The 24,102-nt window shown below is 33.5% G+C and overlaps 1 protein-coding gene and 1 long non-coding RNA gene across 4 annotated transcripts in view; one reads left to right on the plus strand and one right to left on the minus strand.

Annotated features, from left to right (window-relative positions):
• Positions 1–24,102, minus strand: part of LOC141376355 (uncharacterized) — a 974,232-nt gene that overhangs the window by 449,674 nt on the left and 500,456 nt on the right. The window lies entirely within an intron of this gene.
• On the plus strand, positions 586–10,187 carry LOC100006797 (protocadherin alpha-C2). Its single transcript, XM_001345414.9, has 2 exons — positions 586–3,155; positions 8,507–10,187. Exons 1-2 carry the CDS (start codon positions 756–758, stop codon positions 8,528–8,530), a joined length of 2,424 nt encoding a protein of 807 aa, XP_001345450.4. The 5' UTR covers positions 586–755; the 3' UTR covers positions 8,531–10,187.

The following is a 24,102-nucleotide window of genomic DNA, read 5'->3' on the forward strand; positions in this document are numbered from 1 at the left end:
GTTATTATTATTCATGTTCAATAGCACTTAAATTAAAATCCCTAAGAAGTCATTAATGTTTACTTCATATTTTTGCTGTAAATTGTTAATTTTTCTTTGCTTCAAAATATACAGAGTAAAGAACGCTATTAGAATTGATTTAACTTGACAAATAAACAAATAATTAACTAATAAGAATATTTATTTTAGTCACTGTTAAACTAAAAACAATGAAAACTATTTCTTTGGAAATAGCTGAAATAAAAACACAATCCCATATGTATAAATACTTTACTCAGTAAATACAATAAATATTTAATAGTAAATATATATGTATATATAGTACATATTTACAATACAACATTACAATTTATTTACACCTCTGTGATTTTAGGAATGAAATAAAAATATTAATAAAATAATTTTTTTTTCATTAGTAAATGTATTTGTTACAAATAATATTTATAATATCTAGCTAAAAAAGTCGTTTCGATATTGAGGTTCAGAAAAAAAAAATCTTTCATGTTTCTTGAAACATTTTCATTGTAAACACGATGTCGCTGCACTGTTGCTGTTCACTTTAAGGCGCACACAAGCACAATCTCCATGCTCTGCATCCACTGTGCTGTTGGACAGAGACTGAATCTGATCAGCGGGCGGGATCCACGGCACGGCGCTATGGCGATGCTCTGCTGGGCGCTTTTGAGAATCCAAATACTCCATTCGCCTTTAAACACACTGCTATATTTCTTGTAAAAGACCGAGAAAACATTGCAATGGCTCCAAGGAGAAGATGCCGTATCGGCTTGGTCGTCCTCTCCGCGGTGTGGAGTCTTGCCTCGGCAGTAACCAGATACTCCATCCCGGAGGAGATTCCAGTGGGCTCCGTGATCGCAAATATCGCCGCGGATTTGGGCCTGGACGCGCACAGCCTGTTGGAGCGCAAGGTAAAGCTGGATTATATTCATAGCAAGAAATACCTAGATATAAATAAAGACACCGGAGAACTGTTCATCGCTGAGGAAATTGACCGGGAATATTTATGCCCGGCCAAAACATCATCATTTTGCTTCCTCAAGATGGATGTGATAATCGAGAATCCAGTACGCATATTTAATATCGAGTTAGAAATAATGGACATCAATGACAACGCGCCTCAGTTTAGGAGGGAGAGGATACCGCTCGATATTTCAGAATCAGCAACACCCGGAGAGAGATTTTCTCTAACAAACGCGGTGGATGCTGATGTAGGAGAGAACTCAATAGAGACCTATTATCTCAGTGAAAGTGATGAGTTTACTATCGAAATCCAGTCTGGAAGTGACGGGACTAAATATGTAGACCTGGTGCTAAAAGCGAGTTTGGACAGAGAAAAACAAGCCCTTCATACACTGACGCTAACTGCTGTTGACGGCGGCACACCTGCGCGCTCAGGAACGGCCAGTCTCATCATTCAAGTGTTGGATGTCAATGACAACGCCCCTCAGTTTGACCGACAGGTTTATTCGGTTGACCTCATTGAAAATGCACCAATTGGGACGCTGATTATGCATCTGAACGCCACCGATTTAGATGATGGCCTCAATTCAGAAATAACATACTCTTTTACATTATACACATCCGAGAAAACGCAAGAAAAGTTCTCGCTGGATCCCAACAATGGAGAAATACGAGTCAAAGACGTGATTGATTTTGAAGAAGTCAGAAGTTTTGAGATGTACGTTGAAGCCAAGGACAAAGCGGTTAATCCGCTTTCTGGTCAGTGTAAAATATTGGTGTTCATCACCGATTTGAACGACAACCAACCTGAGATTACCATTAAATCATTTCAAAGTTCAATTAAAGAAAATGCCCCAATAGGAACAGTCATCGCTGTTATCAGTGTGAGTGATAGGGATTCTGGAGATAATGGGAAGATTGTTCTCTCCATTCCCAATGCTTTTATGTTACCTTTTGCTCTTAATAAGTCATCTGAAGACTTTTTTGCATTAATACTTATTGAAGCGCTTGACCGTGAGCAAATCAACAAATATGACATCACACTTCACGCAACTGATAAAGGAACACCTCCTTTGACTGATAATGAAACGATTAGTGTTACAATTCAAGACATCAATGACAATGCTCCAACATTCCCTCGTTCCATCTACACCATTCATCTAATGGAAAACAACGAACCGGGTGCACTGCTAGCCTCCCTAACCGCTCGTGATCCAGATTTGCATGAGAATCAATATCTTGTATACTTTATAATAGAAAAGGAAATAGCCAACACGTCAATGTCCATGCTCTTTTCCATCAATCCTGAAAACGGCAACCTCTACGCTTTACGAACGTTCGACTATGAAAGAGAGAAGGAGTTTCTGTTCCACATCGAAGCCAGAGATTCAGGTCTCCCTCCTCTCAGCAGTAACGTAACAGTTCACATCATCCTCCTCGACCAAAATGACAACACTCCTCTCATAGTTTCCCCATGGCGTCCACAAGGCACAGTCATCGAGCAAAAAATCCCAAGGTCAAGTGAAAAAGGATCTCTGGTCACCAAAGTCATTGCGTTGGATGCTGACTCCATGCAGAACTCTCGCATAACATATCAGTTTCTCCAGATCACCGACACCCCTCTATTCAGCCTCGACCAGTACAACGGCGAGATCCGAACCACCAGGATGTTTAGTTACAGAGACCCCCGAGATCAGCACCTGGTCATCATAGCCAGAGACAACGGAGAACCTCCTCGATCCGCCACAGTGACCATCAAGATCTCCACAGTGGAGCAGGTGGTCACGCAGTTAACCGAAACCACAGAGGTTCCAATCGAATTTGACCTGATCACCGATTTAAACTTGTATTTGCTGATCGGTTTGGGTTCAGTCTTGTTTCTCCTGCTCATCACCATCCTGGTCATCATCGTGCTGAAATGTCAGGAGCCCAAACCCTCACAAGCAGCTCCCCAAGGAAGGAACAGCATTGCCAGCCAGAGGAACTCGTCCACCATTGCTGATTCAACTCTCATCTCGAGCGATGCCTACTGGTACAGTCTGTTTCTGGCAGAGACTAGGAAAGGAAAGGTGGTTGTGCGGCAGCCACTTCCCAATGGTACTGGGTTCATTGTGTCGAGTATTCCAGGAAGCGCTGCGCTGACTGAGACCAGTGCGTCAAGATCTTCCACTTTACAGGTACTGGAGTTGCTACTAATATATTTTTGAACCTGCATGGAGCTCTTAGGACTGTGCGATTTGGGGAAAATATCTAATAGAATTTTGTTTTTAAATAGATATTGTGATTTTTATTTGATTTGCGATTTAATTTTGTGGTCAAGCTTCAGCTCGATATTCGTAGTTTTTTACTGCAGTGAGTGTTAGTTAAAAAAAGGAACTGAAAAGATATTAACTTAAATTTTTGTTCAAGTTTGTTTTTATATATTCAGAAATGAAACACACATTTTTAGTAGTGAGTTATGGTGTAAGTTATCTCCTGGTGCCTTCGTGGTGTTTTTACATATGGTGTAACAGCTGCAAACAACGCTGAAGTTATACTTTGCCGTTGCTAGCTACCAGATTGAGTGTCACTGGTGATACTTTCAGTTGACTTTTTAGCATGGTCACTCCTCATACAGACCATTTCAATGTGGTTTAAACTATTTCATAACTGTAACTGAAAGCAATTCAATCGTAACTTACTGTTAAAACTGCTATCATAACATTATTCCAAAATATGTGGCTCTTTTTGGATTTTCGGAATCTATAGAAATTAAAAAGGTAAAACAGGAAATACATTGGGACTATTGTTTTTGTTTACATCCTTAAAATTGTCTATAACTGTCTGTGATGCTTTTTTAGCTATAGTTGTATTTCCTTGTGCTGTGGCAATAATTCTGCAACAGCTCTAACAAATGACCTGTTTTTGTTTGGTGTCTGTGACTTTAAAACCAAAATATATTCCCATATTACAGACATGCTGTTTTTCTTTGATATGAATTCATCTAGTAATGCTTTGATTTATTTATTTATTTATACATTTTTTAAATATTTCCCAAATAATGTTTAACAGAGCAGGGAAATTTTCACAGTATGTCTGATAATGTTATTTATTCTGGAGATAGTCTTATTTGTTTTATTTCGGCTAGAATAAAAGTATTTTTACATTTTTTAAAAAACATTTTAGGGTCAAAATTATTAGTCCCTTTAAGCTGTATATATTTTTCGATAGTCTACAGAACAAACAATCATTAAACAATAACTTGCCTAATGACCCTATCCTGCCTAGTTTACCTAATTAACCTAGTTACGCCTTTAAATTGCCCTTTGGCTGAATACGAGTATCTTGAAAAATATCTAGTGAAATATTTTATGGTCTGTCATCATGGCAAAGATAAAATAAATCAGTTAATAGAGATGAGTTATTAAAACTATTATGTTTAGAAATGTGTCGAATAAATCTTTTTCTTTTTTAAACAGAAATAGGATAAAAAATAAACAGGGGCTACTAATTCTGACTTCAAGTATATATTTCATATCACAGCCTCTTGTTATTAGCTAATTGCAATGTTTCAAATTGCGATTGCGATTCAGTTTTGATTAATCACACAGTCATACTTAAGTTGCACTGGTATAAACGTAGGAATAGGAAACAATACAGTGTATTAGTCAAAGTGATTGCTTTTTCTTTTGTGCCAAACACACTTTGAATATTAAGCAAAGAGCATGCTACATGAAGAACAATTTCTCATCATAAATATATCAAAACACATTTTTTGATTTGAAATATGCATCTAATATGCTTCTATTTCCTAATATTTGGATTTTTTTAAACTTTCAGACTGAAAAATAGTTGTATCTCAGCCAAATATTGTCTTATCATAAGAAATCACTCATCAGTGGAAAGTTTTTTTGTAATCTCGATAATAAAAAAAGACCTTTATGACTGGTGTTGTGATCCATGGTTGAATTTAGCCCTATATACACAGTACATAGTGTTAATAAGTGTTTGTTCATACTTGGCAAGTTTGGTTGATATTGAAATAAGCTGTATTGCTAATGCTTTGGTATTGTGATTCATTTCAATAAGTGTGAACAGTGCTATATACAGTGCTCAGATATGAGTACACCCCATTTTGAAAATGAACATTTTTATCCATTTGAATATGGGTAATATATATTGGTGGATTTAAACAAAACAGATTTGTTAAAAATATATATTTATTAGAATTATATTTTAGTCACAGAACATCTTTAGAAATGTAAAGATAATACATTTAAATTCATGCAAAATATTGCAAAAAAGAAAAAAACAAACTTAAAAATTTCAACAAAATTTTATTTTAATGCTATTTTTTTAATTTGTATTTAATATTTTTCTATAACATATAAATGTTATAGAAAAATATACATTGGATCAGTCATGGTTCAGAACCATTATTTTGTTAGATTAGCTCCAGATATGGCTTCAGTACTGACTAATCTACTGTATATGCATGAATATAACATTGTAAAGCATTCCACAAAAATATTAATTTAAATGAGAGGGGGTGCACTTATATATGCTGAGCACTGTACATTAAACAAGTGGATTGAGACTTGTCTTGATCTGCTTAAAACAAACTCTAGACTAGTTTGACTTAATGAGAGTGTGAATGCAACTACAACACAAGTCACGGTTCAGAACTCCTCTGTTGCACAAGAAAACCACTGTGACAGGATTTCTGCAAAGGAACTTTTTCTTTGGACTGAACAATACTCATTATCCCTAGAATGCCTACCTTCAAGTTTACCTTAAATTGATAGCAAATTTAACTAATACTTACAAATATTTGCAACTAAGACAATAAACAAAACATGACAATTTCTAACAGAAAACCAAAATAGTTTTAAAATAAAATACTTATAAATAAGCTTAAAAATGAAGTCAAAAGGTGAACATATAGGCCAATTTGTAATTACTTTAATGTAGTAGCACAAAGACCCTTTACATTTGGCAAAATTAGGTTCATTCATTTATTTATTTTCTTTTTGGATTAGTCCCTTTATTAATCAGGGGTCGCCACAGCGGAATGAACTGCCAAATTAGGTATGTTTGTGTTTTAAATGATAAAATAGTACATAGCATTCAGGATTATGAAACAGTACTAAAATATTTCATGCGATGAGTCCTTGTAAACCAGACTTCAAACATACAATAAATTTATTGTTTCTTTTGCATTTTGGTCGTAATTGTAGTCTTTTGGTTAAAATAAAAATGGAAGTTGTTTATAAAAGTCATATTATAAGTAAAAAGAGCAATAAAATTCATTTCTTTTGGATAAATCTGATACAAAGTTGGACAGGCAGTGCTAATGCTTCAGAATGTGTCTAAATTTGGATGTGAGTGGGATGCGAGTCTGACATGCAGTGCTACTGGTGTGAAAGAAGAATGAGATATGAGCACTGGCACTCAGATGTTTTGCACACATTTTGCAAATATGCTGTGACAGAAAAAGTGTTTCTTACTTTCTTATATAAAATATTTAAAGTGATGTAAGTTTAAAGTTTTAGAGGGTTTTAATCAGTGTAATCAGTGCAAATCTGTCCTCAGAGGTTAATGTACAGTATGCTTCTTTATACACTAAAAAACTTTGCTGCTTGTTTCATTTACTTATTTAAAATGAGTTGAAATATAATAATTCTTACAAGTTTTTAGGACAACTTAATTGTTTTATTTTCATTTTAGCTAATTAAAAAAAAAGTTACCAGTACAGGACTATATTGTTGTTGTTTTTGTTTTGTTTTTGTTTCGTTGCTTTGTATTTGTTATTTGTTGATTTTTTCTTCTATTTGTATGATTGTTGCATATTCTAATTAAAAAAAAAAAAAAAAAGTTAACTCAATCGATTTGTATTCGGACAACATGAAGTAATTGTGTGGAACCCAGCATTTCAATTGGATTTCAATTCAGTCAATTGGATATACAGTTGAAGTCAAAATTATTAGCCCCCCTGTTTATTTTTTCCCCACATTTTTGAACATAATTTAAATAATATTTTACTAGATATTTTTCAAGACACCTCATTACAGCTTAAAGTGACATTTAAACGCTTTATTAGGTTAATTAGGTTAGGGCAGGCTAGGGTAATTAGGCAAGTCATTGTACAACGATGGTTTGTTCTGTAGACTATCTAAACAATATAGCTTAAATGGGCTAATAAATCTGACTTCAACTGTATACACATAGAATGGGTCAAAGATGAGTTTTCCAGTATTTAAACAAACAATATTTTAAAGGGGTATTCATTTAAAACTTTACAGTTTTCTTTAATTGTTTAAAAAATCTAATCTACAACACATACACTGCCAATGAACTTTTTTATTTTCATGGAATTTTTAATCTTGCAAATAGCAAATAGCAAATAGCATTTTACATTTTACAACAACCTACACACCATATGCAATCCTATCTAGCCCCAACAAAACAATCCCCAAATAAAACAATCAACATCTGAAAAAAAATATATTACAAAATATAAAATATATACAAATACAGAAAAAAAAACATATGCGTACAAATACATACACATACAGTTGAAGTCAGAATTATAAGCCTTCTTTTTTTACATTAATTTTCAATAGTAAATTTTCAAATTTACGCAGTATGTTTGATAATATTTTTTATTCTGGATAAAGTCTTATTTGTTTTATTTCGGCTATAATAAAAGCAGTTTTTAATTTAAAAAAAAAAAACCTTTTTAAGGCTTTTAATTTAGGGATTAAAGGATTTCTATTTATTTACTTGTATTAATGTGTGTAAATTTATTTTTATTCAGTTTTTAAAATAATTTCTGTAACCTTATTGACCAATATGAAAATGTTCATGTGATTTATTTACAATACAGTTTGTTAAGTAATATATATATATATATATATATATATATATATATATATATATATATATATATATATATATATATATATATATATATATATATATATATATTTATTTATTTATTTTATAAGAGACTTGCTTTCTTTTCCAATTAAGTGGATCTAATTGGATTTGCATGGTAAGCATTCAATAAAAGATATCACACATATCACAAATCGAATATATTTTTAGAAAGTTTGGCCTTTGAGAGATGAGCTCTGTGAACTGTTTTAAATTGTATAAAACTGAGTCTAGTCTACAAAGTGGATTTGTGCACATTGTTTAATACTGCACTGCAGTAGTCATCTTCAATCAAATTTCTCTTCCCAGGCCCTGATAGCTTTAATGTTATGAGAGTTATCCTTGACAAGATAATTGACCATATCTTAGAAATTATCCCACTCATATGAGTATTAAATTCAATGCATATTTTTTGCATTAATAAATGTTAAAATCGAAAATATATTTTTAAAAATCCTAGCCATATTAAATGCAATGTAATAATTGAAATAGAACACACAGATTAGCTTTCATTATATTTGAAGTTCCAATCACAGTATGACAAGCATTGATGTGCTCAGCGGGTCTGCAGCCTTGACTCTGTTTGATTAACTGTGTTTCCATCTATTGCCAGGAGTCCAGCAGTGATTTACCGTGATCTGGACAAGTTGACTGAGGGATTACAAACTTCCGCACACAGTCTATCCATCCACTGGGACAAACTGATCTTCTTTTCCTTCGTTTTCAGGGCTTCATTCAATTCAAGACTATGATGGATCTACTTTGAAACCAACCTTTTTTTTTGTGTTTAGCTTTTAATATTCTTTCATTTTTAGGTGTTTATTGTTTTATTATTTCATTCAATTATGTTACTCATCATCTTCCAAGCACTTGCATATCTTGTGTCAGACAGGAAAGACACAACTTCATTCAATTATTTTCCTCATCCATGATTCTTCTGCCTTTACTTTTTACATAATACATTTGAATTGACTGTTTGGATATCAAGACCAGCATTGTGTCAGATCCCATATTTGTGGCGACTGTAACAGATATATGTCAGCCACTTGTAACCACATTGAGCATGACTTTGCATGGCTAAGACAAACAATGGACCTTTTGTATCTACAAGATTTCTAAATAGACTTTGTGACAGATACAGAAGCTATTATTCGTGACTACCAGAAGAACTTTTACCTTCTTGTGGTTTCAGTTACAAATGAACTACAAAGCCAGCTGGTAAATAGATTGTAAAGATTGAGTTCTGGTAGGAACGACACTCTATTTTTACATTGAGAAAACTTTGATCAAATGAGCACAATCTAATGAGCCAGGCATTGTTTATACCTCAAAACAATTGGTTTTGACAGCTATGTGGTGCACATGTATTATAGGTGATCCATGTTTTTGTTTCCTCCAGTCTACTAAATGGTATAAATTACCTGAATATTGTCTTAAGCACTTTGCTTTGTAAGTGTATGTGAGGATCTATAGGGAGTTTTACACATTTTGTCATTAGAATAATATGCATATGTTGTAAGAGAAAATTCTGTGTTGGGATTTTTTTTCCCTTCAAGGTGTCAACAATAATTTGGGCCATTCTGGAAATCAGATTTCCATGAACAATACTTATAATCATCAGAATTTCTTTATTGGGTACCATAAATAAAATTACCTAAAATTGCTAGCAAATGTAACAAAAAATGAGACACAGAGGGGAAAAAACATTGAACATGCCAAACAAGCAGAATTGAGTGCATGTACAAGACATTAAAATAAAAACAGCTGAACATTGAACTATACATTTACAAAACAAAGTGTTCTTTGGGCTTAAAAATTACACTGTGTCTACACACAATGTTGCTTGTGTCGCATTGTGCTGCAACAGCTAGAAGCTTCTGCACTGGTGAATGTTTCAAATCTGTTTGTTCTTCGCTTCAGAAATAACAGGAGCACTCAAAGTACATCAGAGAAAAGAAAGCTTAAGATGTCCTGCCAGATCCAGTGATGATAAAATCACAGGTTTTACAACAGGTTTTATATCACCTTTGCACTATCTTCCGACAAATTATTGGCACATTTCGCCCTCTAGTGACAGTCACATTGACGTTTACAATTGGCCTTGGCTCATTTATCATGGTAAATGTAATACATTTCATGAATAATTACACATTGATGATTCATGAACAATGACCACATTGTGGCTGAAATAGGATAAAAATTTTTACACGAACAGTGGTCCTTGTGTAGCTTTTTTGAGGAAATTACTTACAAAACGCTTCAAATTATACAATTAAAATCAATATGACCGAAAATATATAACAGGTTAAAATATTAATTTAAAGTTGTTGGTTATGTCTAACAATATATTTACATTTTTTGTAACTTTTGGTAATAATAATAATAATAATAATAATTTCTTATATTTATATATCACTTTTCTGGATCATTATAGATTTTTTTTTTGGGGGGGGGGGGGGGGGGGTGGGGGGGGATCTTCTGGTCCACCTGCGCTTTAGACATTTTTCGGGGTAGTCTTCTCATTCTTAGGGCCTACTCACACTATGCCATCCGTACCGTGCCCAGGCCCGTTTCCCGGATCGTTTTGAGAAGTGTGAGTGCGCTGAATCGGGCTCAAGCACAGTTCACTTGGCCGGCCCTGGCCCGGTTGGAAGAGGTGTGCCTGAGCGTGGTTCACTTGGGCTTTGGCGCGGTACGCTTGTGTGTGAGTGCAAAACGTGCCAAAGCCCGAAACTGAAAGCGAGACGTGACTTTTAAGGGACTGTTTCATATGGATTTATTAATCATTCTTACTGTTCAGTAAACGCAAACTGCCGTAGTTTATTAAAGACGCAAACCCCTCACTGCACGACAGCTGCACGCCTTCAGCAGACATCCTCATTCTTGCAGCACGAGGGCTTTATGATTGTTTATGAGCGCCAAAAGTGGCGGATCTGTTCGGCGAAATATCTGACTGCGTGTCCCCGCATCCCTAAGAACTGTTTGGCGAAATATTTAACGGCATATCAAATACTGAAACGATATAACTAGAGAAATCTCCACTGTGCTGCTGAGTGAGAGAGCGCTTCTCACTGAACAGCCCAGCAGCGATGACGTAAGCGTGCCTAAGTTAGTTTAACATAGGACCCACACAAAACGCAGGTTGAGTGCCACCTGCTGGTCTCACTAACACCACTTCCGCAAAACAGCTTTCCCATGGTCTCTTATCCAGTCACTGACCGGGCGCAGAGAGCTAGTTGCAGAAAGCTAGCTGCTGGGCAAACTTTTGGTAAAGTTTTTCTGTACAAATTCTGCCTAAAAATGTTGAATTAAGGTTCAACTAAAGCATATACAATCGAGTAACAAACCCCAGAGCTCAAAACCAAATCAGAATAAAAAATACAGTTTGCACATATGGCTAAAACTTCAATTTTACTACTCTCAGAAGTGATTTTTTGGAAACAGCAGAAAAGTGGCTTTATTGTCTTTAGTTGTGTTTTATAATGCTGCTTGCATCCATGTAGACACAGTGTAATTTTATAAAGAGTAATATTTACATCAACATTGAAATAGCATAGTGATATATATGGAATATACATACAGTGCTCAGCATAACTGAGTACACCTCATTTTAAAAATGAATATTTTTATCCATTTCTCAGTGAATATATAGGCAATGTATTTTGTTGCATTTAAACAAAACAGATTTATTAAACAGGCATATTTATTAAAATAATATTTTAGCCACCAAACATATATAGACATCGAAAGATAATACAATTAAATTCAAGCTAAATATTGCAGAAATAACTTACAAAATGCTTCTATTTTTTGCTTTTTGATTTTTGCTCTTTTTTAAATTTGTAATAATATTTTTCTATAATATATAAATTTGGGTGCACAAGTTTTTAGACAATTATTGTAAGTTATTTAATTTGGTAAATTAGCTCCAGATTTGGCTTTAGTACTGACTAATCTAATGTAAAGTAAATGCAGAAATATAATATTGTAAAGCTTCCTATTAAAAAAAATTGAATTTATAAGATAGATTGTGAAGGGTGTACTTACATATGCAGAGCACTGTTATATATATTTGGAAAATTCAGATGCAAAAGTGCTATTTGAATTTTTATTAACATTTCTCTCAGGCTCGTGTGTAAGTTCAGTTTTGTGGCAAAGACTTTGTTCTTATCAATGCATTTAAAGTGATATAAGTGATTGTAAACAAAGGAGATGAGGAAAAAAAAGCTCTTCAGACAACACAATATCCATTGTACAATGTGCAAAAACAACAAAAGCATTTATGAATCTACCTTTTTGCAGACATATGTAGCCAGTGCTCAAATATCACATTGGGGCAAATAATTGACATCAATAATAGGCTATACATTTTTTGTATAAGAATCAACAATTGTACTATTCGTTGTCATTTTGGCCTTGTTTACTAACGTTTTTGAGGTTTATATTGTTTTGTATTATAAAGATATAAAATGCTTGTTAGTGTGTGTAATGCTGCTTCTTATATGAAAACACTGCAGTTTTTAAAGCCATTATTATTATTCTTTGTGGTGAGATATTTGCATTTTTTTCTTAACTTAAATATAATTCTATCATCACAGAAATAAAATCAGTAGTCGTTTCCTAGTATTAAAACTTAATTTTGCTGCTAAAGAGAAAGTGTCAATATGGAAGGAATGAGAATAGTGCAACAAAAACTGTGTAGAAGGCTCAAGGAGAAACAGAGACAGAGAAAATCAGCAATATAGGTCACTTGAAATATGCGATCTGTATTTAGATGGAAACACAGAACAACACTATACATGATCCTTAACATTGACAGCCATGTAATTCAGTTTACCTTCCTGAAAGACGACAGCTCAAATTTAGAGTTGTGCTCAGCAGATTTGAGAATTGAAACTGCTTTGTGCCTTTAGCTGTTTGCTTCAGGGCAGAGAAAAGTGTGCCTGAAATTCGAAAGGGTGTTAATACACTATCATAATCTCATTAACATGCCTTGAGTTATTTGTTTGCGTATATATTTGCTTTCTGTTGCCTTATATGCGAAATGTCCTTATGCAAACAATGCCTTTTTTGTCCTTGCTGGACTTTATGGTTTGCGCTTTGCTTGTAAATACAGCAAATGTGAATAAAATCTTTTTTAGTATGTTTCAGACTCACTGATTTGTGTTGCGCAAGTATGTGTGAGAATGTGTGATCGCATTATGACAAAACTCACACCGTTTTATTGATGCTGACCTAGGCAACACGGTCTCCTAGAAACAGTCGCCATGGCAACCCCTTAATCTCTTCAGAGTTAAAAAGCACTGCATTTTTAACCAACACATATTGTCTGTTTCTCCTTTCTCGCTTTGGCTTTTTTTTTTTAAAACACACAGATGCAGATTCACATAGAAACGTACTGTATTTTTTGGCCTTCATAAATAAAAATAATAGGATTCATTGTACATCTCAGTACTGCATCAAACGTCTTATAACGGATTGTTATTACTTCTTAATAAAGAGCAAGTATGAAACAATTTCAAAGTTTTGAAAATTACCACACTTTAGTATAAATAATAATTATAAAAATAAATGTTTAAAAAACAATGATAAAATTACAAGTATTCATTCATTCATTTTCTTTTCGGCTTAGTCCCTTTATTAATCAGGGGTCGCCACAGCAGAATGAACTGCTAACTTATCTAGCATATGTTTTTTTACACAGCAGATGCCCTTCCAGCTGCAACCCATCACTGGAAAACATCCATACACTCTCATTCACACCAACACTATGGACAATTTAGCTTACCTTATTCACCTATATCACATGTCTTTGGACTTGTGGGGGAAACCGGAGCACCTGGAGGAAACCCACACAAACATGGGGAGAACATGCAAACTCAAAAACACTCACTGGGCCACCATGCCTATATGTCTGACCAATTGTAAATTATTAGAAAAGAATTAAACTCATGACACTCACAACAGCTCAAAAATATTTACATCTATGAAGCTGGCATATTTATTTTTAACAAATCAACTTAAATATTACTGACATTTGTTTTAAACTAAAAACATGTTTTTACCTATACATAAACATAGTTTTAGATAATTAAAACTATTATTTATTAGTATTTATTACTTTTTTTTTTACAGGAACCCAAAAATAATAATACAAAAAGTATTTTGATACCTAAAGTTATTCCATTCACACCGAGTACTAAGCAAACATGTCTTGAATATGTAACATTTTGTAATGGTTTTAACTTAAATAAATAAATAAATAAATAAATAAATAAATAAATAAACAAATGAATAAATAAATCAGGAAAACACCGAGTACCTTTTGGGTCTATATTCTTAGATACAATAAGCTGCCAATTAATATTTCGAAAATGTTGGTATGCTCTTACTATTGCTCTGTAATTTCAGATTTCCATGAACAATACTTATAATCATCAGAATTTCTTTATTGGGTACCATAAATAAAATTACCTAAAATTGCTAGCAAATGTAACAAAAAATGAGACACAGAGGGGAAAAAACATTGAACATGCCAAACAAGCAGAATTGAGTGCATGTACAAGACATTAAAATAAAAACAGCTGAACATTGAACTATACATTTACAAAACAAAGTGTTCTTTGGGCTTAAAAATTACACTGTGTCTACACACAATGTTGCTTGTGTCGCATTGTGCTGCAACAGCTAGAAGCTTCTGCACTGGTGAATGTTTCAAATCTGTTTGTTCTTCGCTTCAGAAATAACAGGAGCACTCAAAGTACATCAGAGAAAAGAAAGCTTAAGATGTCCTGCCAGATCCAGTGATGATAAAATCACAGGTTTTACAACAGGTTTTATATCACCTTTGCACTATCTTCCGACAAATTATTGGCACATTTCGCCCTCTAGTGACAGTCACATTGACGTTTACAATTGGCCTTGGCTCATTTATCATGGTAAATGTAATACATTTCATGAATAATTACACATTGATGATTCATGAACAATGACCACATTGTGGCTGAAATAGGATAAAAATTTTTACACGAACAGTGGTCCTTGTGTAGCTTTTTTGAGGAAATTACTTACAAAACGCTTCAAATTATACAATTAAAATCAATATGACCGAAAATATATAACAGGTTAAAATATTAATTTAAAGTTGTTGGTTATGTCTAACAATATATTTACATTTTTTGTAACTTTTGGTAATAATAATAATAATAATAATAATTTCTTATATTTATATATCACTTTTCTGGATCATTATAGATTTTTTTTTTGGGGGGGGGGGGGGGGGGGGGGGGGGGGTGGGGGGGGATCTTCTGGTCCACCTGCGCTTTAGACATTTTTCGGGGTAGTCTTCTCATTCTTAGGGCCTACTCACACTATGCCATCCGTACCGTGCCCAGGCCCGTTTCCCGGATCGTTTTGAGAAGTGTGAGTGCGCTGAATCGGGCTCAAGCACAGTTCACTTGGCCGGCCCTGGCCCGGTTGGAAGAGGTGTGCCTGAGCGTGGTTCACTTGGGCTTTGGCGCGGTACGCTTGTGTGTGAGTGCAAAACGTGCCAAAGCCCGAAACTGAAAGCGAGACGTGACTTTTAAGGGACTGTTTCATATGGATTTATTAATCATTCTTACTGTTCAGTAAACGCAAACTGCCGTAGTTTATTAAAGACGCAAACCCCTCACTGCACGACAGCTGCACGCCTTCAGCAGACATCCTCATTCTTGCAGCACGAGGGCTTTATGATTGTTTATGAGCGCCAAAAGTGGCGGATCTGTTCGGCGAAATATCTGACTGCGTGTCCCCGCATCCCTAAGAACTGTTTGGCGAAATATTTAACGGCATATCAAATACTGAAACGATATAACTAGAGAAATCTCCACTGTGCTGCTGAGTGAGAGAGCGCTTCTCACTGAACAGCCCAGCAGCGATGACGTAAGCGTGCCTAAGTTAGTTTAACATAGGACCCACACAAAACGCAGGTTGAGTGCCACCTGCTGGTCTCACTAACACCACTTCCGCAAAACAGCTTTCCCATGGTCTCTTATCCAGTCACTGACCGGGCGCAGAGAGCTAGTTGCAGAAAGCTAGCTGCTGGGCAAACTTTTGGTAAAGTTTTTCTGTACAAATTCTGCCTAAAAATGTTGAATTAAGGTTCAACTAAAGCATATACAATCGAGTAACAAACCCCAGAGCTCAAAACCAAATCAGAATAAAAAATACAGTTTGCACATATGGCTAAAACTTCAATTTTACTACTCTCAGAAGTGATTTTTTGGAAACAGCAGAAAAGTGGCTTTATTGTCTTTAGTTGTGTTTTATAATGCTGCTTGCATCCATGTAGACACAGTGTAATTTTATAAAGAGTAATATTTACATCAACATTGAAATAGCATAGTGATATATATGGAATATACATACAGTGCTCAGCATAACTGAGTACACCTCATTTTAAAAATGAATATTTTTATCCATTTCTCAGTGAATATATAGGCAATGTATTTTGTTGCATTTAAACAAAACAGATTTATTAAACAGGCATATTTATTAAAATAATATTTTAGCCACCAAACATATATAGACATCGAAAGATAATACAATTAAATTCAAGCTAAATATTGCAGAAATAACTTACAAAATGCTTCTATTTTTTGCTTTTTGATTTTTGCTCTTTTTTAAATTTGTAATAATATTTTTCTATAATATATAAATTTGGGTGCACAAGTTTTTAGACAATTATTGTAAGTTATTTAATTTGGTAAATTAGCTCCAGATTTGGCTTTAGTACTGACTAATCTAATGTAAAGTAAATGCAGAAATATAATATTGTAAAGCTTCCTATTAAAAAAAATTGAATTTATAAGATAGATTGTGAAGGGTGTACTTACATATGCAGAGCACTGTTATATATATTTGGAAAATTCAGATGCAAAAGTGCTATTTGAATTTTTATTAACATTTCTCTCAGGCTCGTGTGTAAGTTCAGTTTTGTGGCAAAGACTTTGTTCTTATCAATGCATTTAAAGTGATATAAGTGATTGTAAACAAAGGAGATGAGGAAAAAAAAGCTCTTCAGACAACACAATATCCATTGTACAATGTGCAAAAACAACAAAAGCATTTATGAATCTACCTTTTTGCAGACATATGTAGCCAGTGCTCAAATATCACATTGGGGCAAATAATTGACATCAATAATAGGCTATACATTTTTTGTATAAGAATCAACAATTGTACTATTCGTTGTCATTTTGGCCTTGTTTACTAACGTTTTTGAGGTTTATATTGTTTTGTATTATAAAGATATAAAATGCTTGTTAGTGTGTGTAATGCTGCTTCTTATATGAAAACACTGCAGTTTTTAAAGCCATTATTATTATTCTTTGTGGTGAGATATTTGCATTTTTTTCTTAACTTAAATATAATTCTATCATCACAGAAATAAAATCAGTAGTCGTTTCCTAGTATTAAAACTTAATTTTGCTGCTAAAGAGAAAGTGTCAATATGGAAGGAATGAGAATAGTGCAACAAAAACTGTGTAGAAGGCTCAAGGAGAAACAGAGACAGAGAAAATCAGCAATATAGGTCACTTGAAATATGCGATCTGTATTTAGATGGAAACACAGAACAACACTATACATGATCCTTAACATTGACAGCCATGTAATTCAGTTTACCTTCCTGAAAGACGACAGCTCAAATTTAGAGTTGTGCTCAGCAGATTTGAGAATTGAAACTGCTTTGTGCCTTTAGCTGTTTGCTTCAGGGCAGAGAAAAGTGTGCCTGAAATTCGAAAGGGTGTTAATACACTATCATAATCTCATTAACATGCCTTGAGTTATTTGTTTGCGTATATATTTGCTTTCTGTTGCCTTATATGCGAAATGTCCTTATGCAAACAATGCCTTTTTTGTCCTTGCTGGACTTTATGGTTTGCGCTTTGCTTGTAAATACAGCAAATGTGAATAAAATCTTTTTTAGTATGTTTCAGACTCACTGATTTGTGTTGCGCAAGTATGTGTGAGAATGTGTGATCGCATTATGACAAAACTCACACCGTTTTATTGATGCTGACCTAGGCAACACGGTCTCCTAGAAACAGTCGCCATGGCAACCCCTTAATCTCTTCAGAGTTAAAAAGCACTGCATTTTTAACCAACACATATTGTCTGTTTCTCCTTTCTCGCTTTGGCTTTTTTTTTTTAAAACACACAGATGCAGATTCACATAGAAACGTACTGTATTTTTTGGCCTTCATAAATAAAAATAATAGGATTCATTGTACATCTCAGTACTGCATCAAACGTCTTATAACGGATTGTTATTACTTCTTAATAAAGAGCAAGTATGAAACAATTTCAAAGTTTTGAAAATTACCACACTTTAGTATAAATAATAATTATAAAAATAAATGTTTAAAAAACAATGATAAAATTACAAGTATTCATTCATTCATTTTCTTTTCGGCTTAGTCCCTTTATTAATCAGGGGTCGCCACAGCAGAATGAACTGCTAACTTATCTAGCATATGTTTTTTTACACAGCAGATGCCCTTCCAGCTGCAACCCATCACTGGAAAACATCCATACACTCTCATTCACACCAACACTATGGACAATTTAGCTTACCTTATTCACCTATATCACATGTCTTTGGACTTGTGGGGGAAACCGGAGCACCTGGAGGAAACCCACACAAACATGGGGAGAACATGCAAACTCAAAAACACTCACTGGGCCACCATGCCTATATGTCTGACCAATTGTAAATTATTAGAAAAGAATTAAACTCATGACACTCACAACAGCTCAAAAATATTTACATCTATGAAGCTGGCATATTTATTTTTAACAAATCAACTTAAATATTACTGACATTTGTTTTAAACTAAAAACATGTTTTTACCTATACATAAACATAGTTTTAGATAATTAAAACTATTATTTATTAGTATTTATTACTTTTTTTTTTACAGGAACCCAAAAATAATAATACAAAAAGTATTTTGATACCTAAAGTTATTCCATTCACACCGAGTACTAAGCAAACATGTCTTGAATATGTAACATTTTGTAATGGTTTTAACTTAAATAAATAAATAAATAAATAAATAAATAAATAAATAAACAAATGAATAAATAAATCAGGAAAACACCGAGTACCTTTTGGGTCTATATTCTTAGATACAATAAGCTGCCAATTAATATTTCGAAAATGTTGGTATGCTCTTACTATTGCTCTGTAATTTTCAGAATGCAAACAACATTCTGATGCTTTCTGATTTTTTTATTTTTTTGTTTAAATATAAACAAAGTTTAAATATATTTGAGAGTATATTTTGTTATTACTGCAAATTTACATATATAATATCTACATAGAGCGTGATAAAGCCAGATGTGGTGTCAAACGGACAAGAGAAAAATTCTGCTGACATTGTTATACATGTTTGTGCCACTAGTAGGGACTGTTTAGCAAGCATTTTAAAACTTGACACTGCAATTGCAGATCTGTCTGACAGTCTCGCACCTCAGCCCCGCAGTGTCTGCTGCTATGTCTGTGTGGCTTTCGTTGCACGTAATATACCTACTTCCTTGTAAACGCCGTTTCAAAGACCGAAGTAAAACATAATTATAATTCAAGGTGATTGCGATGTCTTATCTCACAGCTCTGAGATTTCCCTATGAGTTCTGTATGTATGTTTCCCATTTTTAAGTTTAGATCTCAAAGTTTTCTGACTTTTCCACCCACATTAGAGTTTGTAACTCGCTATAAGGTTCCTCGGAGTGCTGACTTCTACAATCATAATTCATAGTTTGTTATAGTTGTAGTTTTTATCTTTTTAAAGTAATTGCAAGATAAAAAAAAAATTGAATACTGGAAGTTTTACAATTTTATAAAAAAAGTCGCCCTTTATTATTATTATTCTTATTATTACAATTTTTACTAAATAGTAATTACAATAATGACATAATAAAATAAATAAATAAATCAATACTGTTTATACACACACACACACACACACACACACACACACACACACACACACACACACACACACACACACACACACACACACACACACACACACACACACACACACAAATCTACAAGTCTGAATTCGCCAATACAAAACTTTAATATTACAAATGACATTACAAAATATCAAACATGTTAAATAAACAAAAGCAAAGAATTATTAAAATATCCATCATAACTTTGCAGAGATAAATCAACAGGGGTTTAAATTGTTCCACACAAACATAAACACACTTCTGTAATTAAGAAAAAAGTAAGTTACAGTTCAAAGCTTCATGGAATCATCATTAGCCTTTAGACATTCATTTCTGCACGCCTGAATATATGAGTTAAACATGAGAATATATAATACCAAACAACTCTGATAGATTCTCATTTACAGGTCAGTGAGTTACAGCTGGAAATAGTCAAATTGTTTCTCAACTGTTTTATGCAGTCACATAATCTGTTATTCTCCTCTGTGAAGTCTTTAATCCTGTTTTGTAAGTAGGTTTTATTACTTTCAAAGTCATTACCTAAGTTTTTTTTCTCTTCCATGAGGTATGTATTGTTGGTTTGTGACTGGTAAAGCTGAGCACGTTGCACTATGATGAAAACCAGCAGAAGAAAACACAGAAGTGCCAAAAACACTGCAATTGCTCTGTCTTTTCTATTCCACGGGGAATCACTTCCTAAAATGACAAAAACGACACTTTTTTATTCTACATTTCTGTATACATCTCTCTTTGTTTTAGTCAGAATTATCACTATAAGATGAGTGTGCAGTGAAATATTTGAAGTCTCTTTGAATGAGAAACCTCGCTCTCTAAATGGTGATCATCATCATTCATGACTAAATTGGCATAATTTTTTTCTTAATCATCCTCAAGCAAGTAAAGAAAAACAACCACCATGACTTGAAATTAAGTCATGCTTAACTTGTTTAAGACAAAAACAAATACAATTAAAAGTGGTGCAGAGAAAATTTTCCACTTTTAATTATCATTAAAATTAATTCTGGTTTCTTAATATAAAAATCTGATTGTTTCTTAATTATTAGGATATATTACTTATACCCTAATTATATATATATATATATATATATATATATATATATATATATATATATATATATATATATATATATATATATATATATATATATATATATATATATATATATATATATATGTGTGTGTGTGTGTGTGTGTGTGTGTGTGTGTGTGTGTGTGTGTGTGTGTGTGTGTGTGTGTCCATGCATGTATAAAACGAGTCCGTACCTTTGGATTGAAATGTTTGAAGACTCTTTGTCTGAGAAATCTTCATCTCTGTTCTGTGATCATCATTATTAGTGATGTCTACATTGGCATAAATCCCCACATCTTCTTGATCTTCTCTATCCATTACTTGTGGTTCAATGAAGATTGTATTGGCTTTTCGTTGGTCTTGAATATTTTGGCCAAATGAAAGTGACTTTAGGAGGACTGCACTCTTCTGTGCTATTCTGTTTTTTTTTCTATCATGTTCTAAAAAAGAAAGAAGTTGAGGTCCAAAGTGTCAGCGATATACACACGCAACTCAAGTCTGCATCCACATCCCTTTTTACACTGTAGTAATCTATCTATCTATCTATCTATCTATCTATCTATCTATCTATCTATCTATCTATCTATCTATCTATCTATCTATCTATCTACCTACCTACCTACCTACCTACCTACCTAGCTATCTATCTATCTATCTATCTATCTATCTATCTATCTATCTATCTATCTATCTATCTATCTATCTATCTATCTATCTATCTATCTATCTATCTATCCATCCATCCATCCATCCATCCATCCATCCATCCATCCATCCATCCATCCATCCATCCATCCATCCATCCATCCATCCATCCATACTGTAAAAGATCTGTGCTCCAAATAAGATAATAACCATTTTAGAGTTTTTTGTCAGTGGCTTTGGTGCATTTCTCACAACACTATTTACATTTGCACAACAGTTAATGAATTTATCAAAACAATTGATACAAACTGCAAAACCTAGTCGATAACCTGCAAAAGTGTGTCACCTGCTCAAAATAGATAGTTCATTCCTCAAAAGCAAGTATTGATGTCAGTGTCATCAATATGAAAAGTCCTGACACCATTGTTTTTGAACAAGATAATCAGATGGCTTTGTCATGTTTTCATTATGACAGTTTACTCTGTACATTTTTTCAATGCAATAAAGTCAGATTTTGGTGACCTTTCCTGAAAATGCTCAAGACAGCACTATATACTGTTTGCACAGCCATTTGAAAACTACAGTAAAGTTAGACATCACCGTATTTAGTGAGGTATCCGAGTACAAGACACTGAATATGTATGTTTCACATTTTTACTGCATTTGCTCTTTGCAATTTTAATTTAGTCACAACCTAGTGCAAAAGAATATATACCCTTTATCTACAAAAAACATAAACCTCTTTTGGATAGAACTCTGCACAACTGTAAACAATATTGCTGTACATATTTACTGTAAAAATAAAAAGTTGAGTTGACTTAAAATTGTAAAGCAACCGGTTGCAAAGAAATTTTGAGTTTGTTAAGCTTCAGAGGTTGAAGACATGCCAAATATTTTTTTTAAGTTGACTGAAAAGGCTGGTTTAAGTCAAGTATACTTTACTGAATAATTTGGCATAAATTCTACCATCGAAGCTTAATAAACTCAAAATTTCTTTGCAGCCAGTTGCTTTAAAATTTTAAGTCAACCAAACTTTTTATTTTTACAGTGACACCCAAGTGAAGAAATCAAAATTCAAAGTCTCCTCTACTGATTTTTTACTTTCATTGAACAAACAGTTCCAAACATGCAGTTTAATTTGTTTTTATAAGTAAATTCAACTCTGAGATCAAAATATGTCCACCTAACTTACAATTTTAAATTGAGTTAACAATTTGTAAGCTAGATTTTTTTACAATGTTGGAACTGAACCTACAACATACAGAGGTCTGAAAATCATGCATGAAATTGTTTATTTTAGAAGACACTTTAAAAAGATTTAAATATTTTTATAAAATTTGCTTGACAGATTTTGATAACTAGTTCAAAATTTTTGTATGTAATGACTCAAGTAATGAAATGAGGACTATTAGTTTTATATGGAATGACTATTAGTCATTTACAAGTTTAGTTAATTTTAATACAATACAGGGAACATTTGTGTTTCAGTCCACAATATGAACAGCTGTTCGCTTTGACTTTAGCCTATATAAGTTCAGTTTAAAACATGATGTTTTCTGTTCTGACATACTGTGTAAAAACATTTGTAAATTTGACTGTAAAATTACATTGTTTTGGTCTTGTTTGGGCCTGTGTGTAAAAGAAGTTCAAGCATTTGAAATTGGTGTAAACTCTATGCATTTTGTATCAAAGCAACAAGAAATGTGTACCAGTTTTTCTCAGTGGCTTTGGTTCATTTCTCACAACACTATTTACATTTGCACAACAGTTAATGCATTTTATAAAACAGCAGAGAGTAGTATGAAAGCATTTGATGCATGTCCAAAAGCATTTGCAATGTGTTGGAAGGAATGAGAAACTGCTACTACGATGTGCACTATTGACTAATTGTATTGAGAAATGCATTGACTGTTGTGCAAATGTAAATAGGGTTGTGAGAAATGCACTAAAGCGACTGAGAAAAACTAATTGAATAGTCTACAAACATGGATGTTGTGCTAACCGTGTTAAGAGTTTAAGAAACTTGTTAAAAAGTATTGCATTCAGCTAGAAAAAACTAAACTCTAGCTGAACTAAAATTTGAGCTTGTGAAATTGTGTGATATGACACTGCGAAAAGGGGCAGGGTTAAAAAAGATTAGACATTTAAAAAGCAAACGATTGGTTAGTATTTTAAATTCCTGTCCTGATAGGTCATGTTTTAATCCTCGATTGGTCTCATGCAATCAAGTGATGTGATTTCGCAGGTCAGAGTTGACAAAACCTGAAGCACGACTTTACAATTCCGGTCTGACACATTAGCGTGCTTATGAATGGAAGTTTATGGGGAGAAAAGTGCAGTGTCACTGCAGTTTTACCCAGAATTGTTATACCAGTGACAATTTTATAATGACAAATTCATATTAAAAATTACCTGGGACAATGCATTTAACCACATTATACTAACTTACATCGCATTAACCAATTTATACCTTT

Source organism: Danio rerio, chromosome 10, assembly GCF_049306965.1.
Source record: "Danio rerio strain Tuebingen ecotype United States chromosome 10, GRCz12tu, whole genome shotgun sequence".
NCBI lineage: Eukaryota > Metazoa > Chordata > Actinopteri > Cypriniformes > Danionidae > Danio > Danio rerio.